The sequence below is a fragment of the Vipera berus genome, assembly GCF_964194415.1.
Source record: "Vipera berus genome assembly, chromosome: 2".
Lineage (NCBI taxonomy): Eukaryota > Metazoa > Chordata > Lepidosauria > Squamata > Viperidae > Vipera > Vipera berus.
Genome location: NC_138203.1, coordinates 21,304,519 through 21,317,875, shown reverse-complemented (window position 1 = coordinate 21,317,875; position 13,357 = coordinate 21,304,519). Strand labels below are relative to the sequence as shown.

Here is a 13,357-nt window from a genome sequence, read left to right as displayed (position 1 = left end):
AAATATCAAACTCAAATCAGTAATATAACCAAGAAGCAGTGGCTGTACAAACACTCAGAGGTCCAGGGCCAGGCACAGAACTACATTTTTAGCGCCTTACAAAAGGCCAGTGCTTTTTTTGTTAAAAAAAAAAAAGGTGCCGGAACTCACACACATCATACAACCCGCCTTGCCTACTCTATAAGGTTCCATCCCAAGAAAGTGCCAGAACTCCGTTCTGGGCGTTCTATGACAAGGCCATCAAATCAGGCTCATTCTGATTTCTGGAGAGAGAATGTTTCACAAGGTGGATACTACAACAGAAAAGGTACATCTACTAGGTCTTGCCAATGACCATTCTTTGGCTGATGGGACCCAGAGAATGCCCAACCTGCCTGCCTGGATCAGCTGGATAGAAACAACTGAGGAAAGAAAAGTTCCTCAGGTAACCAATCCAAAAACATGAAGAGCTTTAAAGGTGAAAACCAGCACCTTCAATTGCACCAAAAAGACCAGTGACAATCAATGCAGCAGCTCATGGAGTTTTGGTGTTATATGTGCCTCATAACTGCACCACATATTACCCATGTCACCACAATCTGCACCAGTTGAACTTTGGGAATGCATTTCAAGGGCAGTCCCATGTAGAGCACATTGCAGTAACCCAGATGAGGAATCAGAAGTGCTTATCATTGTTCTGATCATCTTTCTTTTATTACAATGATGTTCTAGGTATCATATCCTGGCTGGAGAAACCCGTGGAGAGGTCCTTGATAATTCATTCAACAATGGTAGCTGTGTTCTGCTGAAAAGTGAAAATAAAAGAACTAAATATCGTTTACCTGCTAACCTATATAATATCTCTTTTGAGGTGATTAAAAAAGTTTTAATAAGACCAGGTGCTATATTAGCCATTGAACAATTTCAGTATATACTCATCAACTTTTCTCCTAGGTTTTTATCTCCATTTAGTTAGTCACCTAAGAACTGGAAGATGTCTTAAGGAAGACCAGGGTGGGGGCTGGTCTAACTATGGGAGGAATGATGTTCCAAAGAACAAAGAAGTCTCTCCCTTTGGGTCCTGTCAAATGACATTCCTTGGTAGGCTGGATCTATAACATGCCTCTCCTGTCTGAGCTAATGGGGATGTTCATTTTTGTTGTATTAAAGCAGTAAAAAAGAACCTTTGTTTAACATTGAGCAGATCAATCAGGTGTTTAGTGAAACTAAGCTGATGGGAACATCACTAGTATTTCAGTCTGCAGATGATGAGATGGAGCCCTAGAGAAAATAGCCAAGCCAACACAATTTTGTCTGAACTTCATGACTCAACCTTCACTCCTACATGCTTAATTGCAATGTTATGATGCATGTTCAAATGAGACAGAGTTTGCAACCATAACAGGTGGTTTGTTGTTTGCTGCTCCCCCAGCCAAATTCGCACTTTGAACACCCAAGTTTCAAATATGCTCATTGCTGAAGTAAATGGGATCCCAATGGGATTTCTTAATGCAGGGACTTCTGAACTCTTGGCCCAATCTCTAAGTCTATACCAGCGTTCATATATGAAACTGTAGACATTTTTGCATATACATGTTTTTTTAATATTATTTTTTCCAAACAATTATTTTTTACAAAAGCTAAAATTTTTATTTTTGATGGCTTTTAATTCTCCTGCCTCCCTTCCAAGAACACATCTGTAATTATACAAATCTCTGTTCCTAGGTGAAAACTCAAGAAGATAATGTGATAACAGAGTCCTACACCAGTTTAACATCCATGACCCGTTCTCATAGTCAAACCTCATCTTCTCGGAGTGTTGGAAGAGGTACTTCTGGAATCCCCTATTTCTGGGGGTCAATAACAACCACAACATCAACATCATCTTATCAGTTCAAGCAAGCCATTAAAGCATCTGAAAAAATGGTAAGAATCTGTATCCTTGGAAGTAAGCTCTTCTATATACAGGCAGCCCTTATTTAGAGACCACAATTGGGATTAGCAGCTCAGTTATTAAGCAAAACTAAGAGAAACCACAACTGTGCTTATGGTATGATTTCAAAGCTTTCCTTTCCTTTAAAGACATGTTATAAATGTGAGGACTGGACATTTTTCCTCACTGTTGTAATTTTAAATGATGATAAACAAGACAGTTATTAATTGAAGTCAACTTGTGTAGCAGGGGCCCACTACCAGGCCACAGACTGTTCAGAACCGGACCGTGCAAGTGGCTGGCCAGTGCACAGACAAGCACAGCTTGACTTGCAGGAGCCACAGGCTGGCACCCACATGTGCATCTCAACTTGCATGAGCGGTGGACTGGTTCACTCTCTCCCTCCCCCACCAGGCCACCAAGCTGTAAAGGTTGGGGGCCACTGTTAAATAGACTTTTATTGCTACTATGATGTTCTGCTATAATCACTTGGAGGTAGTGGCATTTGGGTGGTGATGGTGGTGGGGTCAGAATTGACATGATGGCAGACAGACAATTGCAATATAAGCGGACAGAGGAATGCAATGCTCGATCTACCATCTTGAAACCCCAGCCCCCTCAGCACATACTATTGCCTGGAAGAGAATTAAAATGAATATTCTGGACAAGCCTTTTGACAATTTCATCATCAAAATTTCAGCAAAGACCTCTTAATGTTGACTTAGTTCCCCATTGCAGTTTCAGCTGATTTAACTGCCTTTCTTTTAAAAAAAAAACGTAGCTAGCACCAGTGGAAGTTTTCTCCAAGAGAGACATTTGTTTGTAAGCAAACTTCATTATTTTGCTTAAAATTTAAGGTCCCCTTTAATGAAGATGTGTACAACTTGGTCCTTCCTACTGTGAAATTACTTACAATAGTCAATTATTTTTATCTGATTGATTGTTTGCTATCAAGTCATTTTTGATTCCTAATGACCACAGAGATAAGATTTTCTCTATGATAATCCAGCCCTAACCTGGTATTTCAAGTCTTCCATTGGTGTTGTTGTTGTTAGTTGCGAAGTCGTGTCCAACCCACCGCAACCCCATGGACAACATTCCTCCAGGCCTTCTTGTCCTCTACCATCTTCTGGAGTCCATTTAGGCTCACGCCTACTGCTTCAGTGACTCCATCCAGTCACCTCATTCTGTCGTCCCCTTCTTCTTCCATTGGTGTATTCATCACCAATTATTCAGGCTTCTCAATGTATTCAGGCTTCTCAATACATTGAGCCATGCTCATTTGGTTTCTTTGAAGTGCTGCTTCAACAACACCTGGCATTTGCTTACAAACAAATGTCTCTCTTGGAGGTTTCTCATCCACTTTTCTCTTATATTGTGGATACAGTGCTTGAATTCTGCTGGGCAATGGTCCAATAGAAATCTGTAAATGTCATCCCTTGATTCCCATTCTCGGTTTTCCTCATATTACCAGTTCCATTCCTTACATGTGTTTCGAAGCAGAGATTAGGGGAGAAATGGAGGAGAGTGCAGGTCTGTCTCTAGGTTTCTGGAAACTCCTTGCCTGGAGCAGTACCGTCCATTTTCTTTCTCTTGGACCCCATCTGCATCATTACTTAAAATGGAACCAGAAGAGAGAAGACAGATGAACAGCAAGGGATCCACAGTGGGCCTCTTCTTAGATGAGACTCTTGTCAGGTGTCCAGACTACAGAACAACTAATCTCTTTAGCAGCTACTTGAACAGGTAGTCCTCAACTTATGACCACAATTGCGTCCCCAAATTTCTGCTGTTAAGTGAGACATTTGTTAAGTGAGTTTTGCCCCATTTTATAACCTCATTGCACTTGATAAGTTAGTAATATGATTGTTAAGTGAATCTGGCTTTCCCATTGATTTTGCTTGTCAAAAGGTTGCAAAAGTTGATCACACGACATTGGGACCCAGCAACAGTCATAAGTATGAGTCAGTTGCCAAGCATCTGAATTTTGATCACATTATTATGGAGATGCTACAAAGGTCATAAGTGTGAAAAATGGTTATAAATCACTTTTTTCAGTGCTGTTGTAACTTTGAACGGCAAGTCAAGGAATACCTGTATTTATTTATGTAATTTATTTATATAAAATATTTCAGGTTGCTCTGAGTTGCATACAAGGCTTCAAAAACCTAAAAGGTCATGGACAAAAAAGAAAGCATGAAAGACAATAATGTTCCGTATCTATTTTGTTGTGTTTCCCAAGTCTTCCAGTTATATTAGGATCCATAAGGTGTTTGCAGTTTCAAATTTCACAATGAAGGAGCAAGATCTGCAACTTTCTGAGGTGTTCTTAAAGTCTCTCAACAACCTGCCTCTGGAGTACAACTACGCCCTATACAGCCGGATTTTTGATGACTTTGGGACACATTATTACACGTCTGGTTTATTGGGAGGCAAATATGACCTTCTGTACCAGTTTAGTGAGGAAGAAATAAAAAATTCAGGTATGTGGGTCCATATGATGTGGGTGCTGAAGATACAGTATAAAGTATCTATATCTTTGTTTCTGATGATTTGCTTAGAAATCAAGAATTTAAGCAGGGAGGATGGGTCTCTCAACGGTAAGTAATCCAACAAGCAAAGACAAGAAAAACAACAGAAATAAAGAATTCTACTGTATATACTATCTTATGGCTAGTGCCAGTGCTTTTTTTGTAAAAGAAAAAGGTGCCGGAACTCACACATGTCATACAACCCGTCTTGCCCTACCCTACAAGGTTCCATCCAAAAAAGGTGCCGGAACTCCGTTCTGAGCGTTCTATGAGAAAAAAAGCCCTGGCTAGTGCTATTATAAAATACTGAGAATAAAAAATATAAATAAGAAATAATTGAACACCCTCCACAAGAATTTCTCCATGGTGTTGGGTAACAATTTAATATGGATTCAATATGGGGAAAAAATCATGGATTCTCTTGGATGAATCCAAGGAGAAAAGTGCTGTTTTCCTTTAGTAGAGATGGAGCTGGAGGTGGATTGTATTTACTTTCCAAATGCTTTCTGGAATGCCCTGCAAACACTTGCTCAGCCCAAGGAGTGCCAGGAGAAGGGAGGAGCCCCATAGAGTTGCCGTAATAAGAGTTGGTTTAAATTATAGGATCTCCATTGACCGCCTTTCCTTTGCAGTTCCTGATGCCTTTTGAAGCTTCCAAAATAATGTGGGAGATAGCCATTAGGACTGTAGGAAGGCCACGAAATGGAGACTCAACCTGGTAGCTCATCTAGCTCTTGGGCTGCTTTCTGCACCCTGGGAATCTGCAGTCACATTGGTCCAGCCCAAATTACAGTTGTCCTTGCTACCCTGCACTCCAAGACCCCTACCATTGTGTGCTCCACCATCCCAGCTGATCTGTGCCATCTTCTTGCTCTCACAGCTGACAAAATGTGCTTGCCCTGGCCCTTCATGTCAAAAAGCCCCTTGGTACACAGCCAGAAAAAAACCCAGCCAGCCAAAGCAAGCTCATTTGTTCCATGCTTCAAGGCTAGTCTGGGGTAGAGCTTCCAGGTATGCTGCAGATCTTCATCCAGTTCTTGCTTGCATCTTTGTTTTCTTGCTTCTACTTCTTGCTAGCCCAGAAAGGCTCTAATATATATAGAGCCTATATATATATATATATATATATATATATATATATATATATATATATATATATATATATATATATATATATATATATATATATATATATATATATATATATAAGAATTAAAGGGAGACTAATATAGCTATTTCAAACTTATTTGTTCTCATCAGTTAGCCATACCTGGGCCGACTGCACATTAGGCAATTGTTCTAACCTTTAGGCCACTGGCTCTTTCTCGCTTTGTTAGCTGAGAAGCAAGGGAGATATGTGTTAAGTGTATTACAAACACACTATATATATATTTCAGCACCAATGTAACTCTGAATGGTTGTTGGACGAATATCATAAGTCAAGAACTACCTGTATTCAGGATGCCACCCTATTTTATCTAAGCAGAATACAACTTTTCAAAAGAAAAACCAGAAAGATTAGAAGGAAAAGATTTGCTACCATTAATATATTCTCATTGAACCTAACGTGGTTCTTCCTGCATTGACTTAGGAACTTCAGACTACCTCAGGAGATGTTGATACAGTTCTACAGCAGAATTGTTGAGTCTGTCATCTGTATTTCTATAACTGTCTGTTTGATACAGCAACTAAACAGGAAAGGTACAGACTCCAATGGTTAGTTTAGAACTGCAGAAAAAATAACTGCAACCAGCCTGCCTTCCATAGGAGACGTGTATATTGCATGGGTCCAAAGCAGGGCAGAAAATATCTACAGACCCTTCGCATCCTGGACATAAACTGTTTCAACTTCTTCCCTCAGGATGCCACTATAGGGCATTGCATGCCAAAACAGGGACACCTTTTCCCCTCGAGACATCACTCTGCTGGACACCTAGTCCTCACAGTATTGTCTTATGTCTAAGTATATTTACCCACAGAATGGGACAACTCACAGCAGTCGACTCACTGCGGCCAATTCATCACAGCCAACTCGCCACAGGACAACTCACCACGGCCTACGTGCCACAGGACAACTTGCCATGGGACAATTTAACAATTCAATTTAATTATTTAAAATAAATAAAAAATTATGTCATTCACATTTCATTCTGCCCTCCCTTTTGCATCCTTTCTTTAGTGACTCTATTTCATCATTTCTTTGATATGAGTGTAACTTTTCTCCCACAGCAAGTTGTCCCATAGCAACGAGTTGTCTTGCAGCAAGCTTGTAAGCCGCCCTGAGTCTTCGGAGAAGGGCAGGATATAAATGGAAATAAAATAAAATAAAATAAAATAAATAAGTTGGCCACAGCAAGTTGGCTGTGGTGAATAGACCTATTTACTCATGTTGCATGACTGTAGTATTATTGACATTCTTATCTTCTCTACTACCTCCTCTTTTTGGTATCATTATCATGATTATTATTGTTCTGTACCAGCCTGCTACCGGCCCTGCAGAAAAAGCAGGGACAACCCCTTTTACAAGAAGGCAAGAGGCTGGAACTAATCATGCCAAATTTATGGATACAAAAGCAAACAAGACACGAACCATGAAACAGGAGCTATTCAAGTGGTTGCCTTCAGCAAACCAGCCCTCCCACGCATTCCCCTTTTATACAGTTCAGGGCGTGGCTTCTCTCTGCCTCCTCCCGAGGTGCCCCATTGCCTTCCTCTGTTTACTCCTGATTGACTGCCTCCTGCGTCGGGCATCCTTGAACAGGGCCAGCTGTGGGTCATCTTCATCCACGCTGTCAGGCTCACACAGCTGGGTCTGCGTCGTGACCAGGTGGGAGGGGCCTGGCTGAGGGCTCTCATCATCAAGCTCTCCAACCCCCTCATCAAGCTCTTCAACACCCCCTCCTCCTCTGAGTCGTCCGACCCAACTGCCGAACCCACAGGCTGACCCTGAATCACAATTATTACTCTGTTGTTTCAAATGTACATTGAGAGCTTTTCTGCACCAGAGACAAATTCCTTGTGTTCTAATCACACTTGACCAAATAAAGTATTCTATTCTATTTCAAATTCTTTTTTTTAGCCAAATACAATGCTATTGGGTTCATCCCAATCAGTTGTGACTTGTTATTGAATTTTGTTTTAGTGCAGGATATTTTTTGATACTGAACCTGGATTCTTCTCTTTGTTAATGAAATTTGGAGCTCCTACTGTGAAAGGTTCCCAGGTGTTGCCTTTCCCAAGCCTGTTTAAGAAAACTAAATCAAAAATTTCAATTTAATGTGTCCATGTGGCAATTGGAGGATGAAAAAAGGGGTTGGAATCACCTAAATATAAAATCCCCTAAATGTTTAGCGTACAAATAACAAGCTTTTAAAAATCATTTACACTGGGGGAAAAATCTAAAAATTTCTTTCAGGGGTCTGTACATAGAACAGAAAAAGTCAATATGGTGGCCAGAATGATGCAATCAAAGCCTTATCTTTAATGCACATTAAAAACAAGGTAGGGCTGCAATTACACAGTCATAGATGCCACCTTGGCTTTTTATTACCCCCTCTCCTTTCTCAGATAACCCTGTGTACCTTGCAATTTGAAGGTAAAAAAAATTGTAGGTTGGCTAGGTAATGTCATTTTTAAAGATTTCGTACTATAATGCTTGACAACTTGGATAATTTGAGAAATTTTATTTTCTGTTTTTACTATTGAATTATACCTAGGTTTAACAACAGAACAAATGCAAAACTGTGTACAAACAGAGACACAGAACTATGTTTTCTTCATTAGGTCAACTGCACATTATGGATATTGCAGCCAAAATAAGCTTACAGAACGCCATGAAGGTAAGCAACATTTTCAATCAATCAATCAATCAATCAATCAATCAATCCAATATGGGCTTTATTTTTATTTATTTATTTATTTATTTTATTTATTTTATTATTTATTTATTTTAAGGCACTTCTTTTACCCCATAAAACATGCAACACACATACAGACAAACACACAGACACACACACCATTATATTGTCTCATATGTTAGGTTCTTCTCATTCCTCAGATTTAGTGGCTCCTAATAAAGATCTACTGTCCAGTGTAAGCAACCAGAACCACTCTGTCAATAGTCCCAAATAGACGCTTTATTGCTAACCATCTATAATACAAGAATCTTGCTAGATTGGCTTTTCTTGGGAAATGGTAGATACAGATCTCAGATGTTTCTCTCCCCCCACACCAACTCCAAGCTGGAATGTCTCTTTACTCCCCTTGGAGCCCCCCCCCCGCTCCTTCAGCCAGTGAATCCACCACATCCATGCAGTTAAATATGTAACTCTTCTGTGTAATTCATCCATTTTAGGTTCCATGTTGAAGTCATCTGAACGATCCATTTCTCTGGTTAAGGGTGGGCAGGCACAGTATGCTGCAGCTCTAGCCTGGGAAAGAAAAGGCTCTTTGCCAGGGCATGAGATCTTTAACAACTGGCTGGAATCAGGCAAAACCAATCCCACTGTGATTGATTTTGAGGTAAGTGATAAAAAACAAGAGGAAAACAGAATGTCCTCCTGCAAAGGCCAAAGCTCCCGTGAACAGAAGAAGAAAAAAGAGGATGTTGCATATTTTGAATGAATGCTATGGTACTTAAAATGGTCAGATCTTCTGATATCCTCTCTTATTTTATTTATGGAGGTGGTAATAACTAAACTCCATGCCTCTCCTGATATTTATTTATTTATTTATTTATTTATTTATTTATTTATTTATTTATTTATTTATTTGATTGATTGATTGATTGATTTATATACCGCCCTTCTCCCGAAGGACTCAGGGCGGTGTACAGGGCAATAAAAATAAGAATACAGGATACAAGATTTAAAGTTAAATGATTGTGCCCAATGTAGTAAGTTAGTTAAAAACAATGTTAAAACCCCAAACCCATCAGACCAGGCCGGCTTGTTTAAATAGATAAGTTTTTAGATCACGCCGGAAGGAGCGAAGGTCGGGGGCCATCCGTAGTTCAGCCGGTAAGCGGTTCCAAAGGACTGGTGCGCCCACCGAGAATGCTCTCCCCCTGGGGGTCACCAGTCGACATTCTCTGACCGGTGGTACCCTGAGGAGGCCCTCTCTGTGGGAGCGTACAGGATGGAGGGAAGTTGATGCCGGCAGTAGGTGCTCCCATAGGTAATCCGGACCCATGCCATGTAGGGCTTTATATGTCATCACCAGCACCTTGAATCTCACCCGGAAGGCAACTGGAAGCCAATGCAGCTCACGGAGCAGAGGTGTAACATGGGAGTATCGGGAGACCCCCAAAAGAACTTGCGCAGCTGCATTCTGTACCAGCTGAAGCTTCTGAGTGGTCCTCAAGGGCAGCCCCATGTAGAGAGCATTGTTGTTGTTAGCTGCGAAGTCGTGTCCGACCCATCGCGACCCTATGGACAACATTCCTCCAGGCCTTCCTGTCCTCTACCATCTTCTGGAGTCCATTTAAGCTCACGCCTACTGCTTCAGTGACTCCATCCAGCCACCTCATTCTCTGTCGTCCCCTTCTTCTATTGCCCTCGATCTTTCCCAGCATTAGGCTCTTCTCCAGTGAGTCCTTCCTTCTCATTAGGTGGCCAAAGTATTTGAGTTTTAGCTTCAGGATCTGGCCTTCTAAAGAGCAGTCAGGATTGATCTCCTCTAGGACTGACCGGTTTGATCGCCTTGCGGTCCAAGGGACTCGCAGGAGTCTTCTCCAGCACCACAGTTCAAAGGCCTCAATTCTTTGGCGCTCAGCCTTTCTTATGGTCCAACTTTCACTGCCATACGTTGCAACTGGGAAGACCATAGCCTTGACTATACGCACTTTTGTTGACAGGGTGATGTCTCTGCTTTTTAGTGTGCTGTCTAGATTTGCCATGGCTTTCCTCCCCAGGAGCAAGCGTCTTTTAATTTCTTGGCTACAGTCCCCATCTGCAGTGATCTTGGAGCCCAGGAAAATAAAATCTGTCACTACCTCCATTTCTTCCCCATCTATTTGCCAGGAATTGAGAGGGCCAGATGCCATGATCTTGGTTTTCTTAATGTTAAGTTTCAACCCAAGTTTTGCACTCTCCTTCTTCACCTGCAACAAGAGGCTCTTTAGTTCTTCTTCACTTTCTGCCATTAGAGTGGTATCATCTGCGTATCTTAGGTTGTTGATATTTCTTCCGGCAATCTTAATTCCAACTTTTGATTCATCTAGCCCTGCCTTTCTCATGATGTGCTCTGCATATAAGTTAAATAGGCAGGGCGACAGTATACAGCCTTGCCGGACTCCTTTCCCAATTTTGAACCAATCAGTGGTTCCGTGTCCAGTTCTCACTGTTGCTTCTTGACCCGCATATAGGTTTCTCAAGAGACAAATAAGATGGTCTGGTACTCCCATCTCTTTAAGAACTTGCCACAGTTTGTTATGATCCACACAATCAAAGGCTTTAGCATAGTCAATGAAGCAGAAGTAGATGTTTTTCTGGAACTCCCTAGCTTTCTCCATGATCCAGCGTATGTTGGCAATTTGATCTCTAGTTCCTCTGCCTCTTCGAAATCCTGCCTGCACTTCTGGTAGTTCTCGATCCACATACTGCTGAAGTCTAGCTTGTAGGATTTTAAGCATGACTTTACTAGCATGAGAAATGAGTGCAATGGTGCGATAGTTTGAACATTCTTTGGCACTGCCTTTCTTTGGAATTGGAATGTAAACTGATCTTTTCCAATCCTGTGGCCATTGTTGAGTTTTCCAAATTTGCTGGCAAATTGAGTGTAGCACTTTTACTGCATTGTCTTTTAAGATTTTGAATAGCTCAGCTGGAATACTGTCACTTCCACTAGCTTTGTTGTTGCTCAGCTTTTCTAAGGCCCACTTCACTTCACATTCTAGGATGTCTGGCTCGAGGTCAGTGACCACCTCATTGTGATTATCAGGGACGTTAAGCTCATTCTTGTATAGTTCTTCTGTGTAATTTTGCCACCTCTTCTTAATCTCTTCTGCCTCTGTTAGGTCCCTGCCATTTTGGTCCTTTATCATGCCCATTTTTGCATTAAACGTTCCCTTCATTTCTCCAATTTTCTTGAAAAGATCTCTGGTCCTCCCTATTCTATTATTTTCTTCTATTTCTTTGCACTGTTCATTTAAGAAGGCATTCTTATCTCTTCTAGCTATTCTCTGGAATTCTGCATTCAATTGGGTGTATCTTTCTTTTTCTCCCTTGCCTTTCGCTTCCCTCCTTTCCTCAGCTATTTGCAAAGCTTCCTCAGACAGCCATTTTGCTTTCTTGCATTTCTTTTTCTTTGGGATGGTTTTGGTTGCTACCTGTTGTACAATGTCGCGAACCTCTGTCCATAGTTCTTCAGGCACTCTGTCTATCAGATCTAATTCCTTAAATCTATTTGTCACCTCTACTGTATATTCAACAGGGATATGATTTAATTCATACCTGAGTGGCCTAGTGCTTTTCCCTACTTTCTTCAGTTTAAGCCTAAACTTTGCAAGGAGAAGCTCATGGTCTGAGCCACAGTCAGCTCCTGGTCTTGTTTTTACTGACTGTATAGAGCTTCTCCATCTTTGGCTGCAGAGCATATAGTCAATCTGATTTCTGTGTTGACCATCTGGTGATGTCCATGTGTAGAGCCGTCTCTTGGGTTGTTGGAAAAGAGTGTTTGCTATGACCATTGTATTCTCTTGACAGAATTCTATCAGCCTGTGCCCTGCTTCATTTTGCACTCCAAGGCCAAACTTGCCTGTTATTCCAGTTATCTTTTGGCTTCCTACTTTAGCATTCCAATCCCCCATGATGATAAGAACATCATTTTTTGGTGTTAGTTCTATAAGGTGCTGTAGTGCTTCATAGAACTGGTCAATTTCATCCTCTTCAGCACTGGTGGTTGGGGCATAGACCTGGACTACTGTGATATTGAATGGTTTGCCTTGGATTCGAACTGAGATCATTCTGTCATTTTGAGGATTGTATCCCAGTATTGCTTTTCCTACTCTTTTATTGACTATGAAGGCTACTCCATTTCTTCTGAAGGATTCTTGCCCACAGTAGTATACCTGATGGTCATCTGAATTAAATTCACCCATTCCTGTCCATTTTAGTTCGCTGATACCTAAGATGTCAATGTTCAGTCTTGTCATCTCTTGTTTGACCACGTCCAGTTTTCCTTGATTCATGGATCTTACATTCCAGGTTCCTATGGAGAAAAAATCTTTACAGCATCGGACTTTCCTTTCACCACCAGACATATCCACAGCTGAGCGTCCTTTCGGCTTTGGCCCAGTCGCTTCATTCTTTCTGGCGCTACTAGTACTAGCCCTCTGCTCTTCCCCAGTAGCATATTGGACGCCTTCTGACCTGAGGGGCTCATCTTCCAGCGTCATATCGTTTTGCCTTTTGGTACTGTCCATAGGGTTTTCATGGCAAAGATACTGGAGTGGTTTGCCATTTCCTTCTCCAGTGGATCACGTTTTGTCAGAACTCTCTGCTATGACCTGTCCGTCTTGGGTGGCCCTGCACGGCATAGCTCATAGCTTCATTGAATTACGCAAGCCCCTTCGCCACGACAAGGCAGTAATCCATGAAGGGGGTAGAGAGCATTGCAGTAGTCTAAACGAGAGGTCACAAGTGCATGAGTGACTGTACGCAAGGCATCCAGGTCCAGATAGGGTTGCAACTGGTGCACCAGACGAACCTGGGCGAAGGCCCCTCTAGTCACAGCTCCTATATGATCTTCTAAGGAGAGCTGTGAATCTAAGAGGACACCCAAATTGCGAGCCTTATCTACGGGGGGTAGTAACTCACCCCCAATAGTAAGAGTTGGAATAATCTGAATTTCCTGAATTGCCGGTATGTACAGCCACTCAGTCTTGTCAGGGTTGAGTTGAAGCCTGTTCCTCCCC

The 13,357-nt window shown here is 41.5% G+C and overlaps 1 protein-coding gene across 1 annotated transcript in view; it reads left to right on the top strand.

Annotated features, from left to right (window-relative positions):
- Window positions 1–13,357, top strand: part of LOC308661454 (complement component C6-like) — a gene marked incomplete at its 5' end in the record, with an annotated part of 30,269 nt that overhangs the window by 3,700 nt on the left and 13,212 nt on the right. Inside the window, 5 exons of the mRNA XM_081316386.1 lie at window positions 712–850; window positions 1,705–1,905; window positions 4,155–4,395; window positions 8,160–8,282; window positions 8,798–8,964. Coding sequence (XP_081172512.1) covers window positions 712–850; window positions 1,705–1,905; window positions 4,155–4,395; window positions 8,160–8,282; window positions 8,798–8,964 — 871 coding nt within the window. The remainder of the gene's footprint in view (window positions 1–711; window positions 851–1,704; window positions 1,906–4,154; window positions 4,396–8,159; window positions 8,283–8,797; window positions 8,965–13,357) is intronic.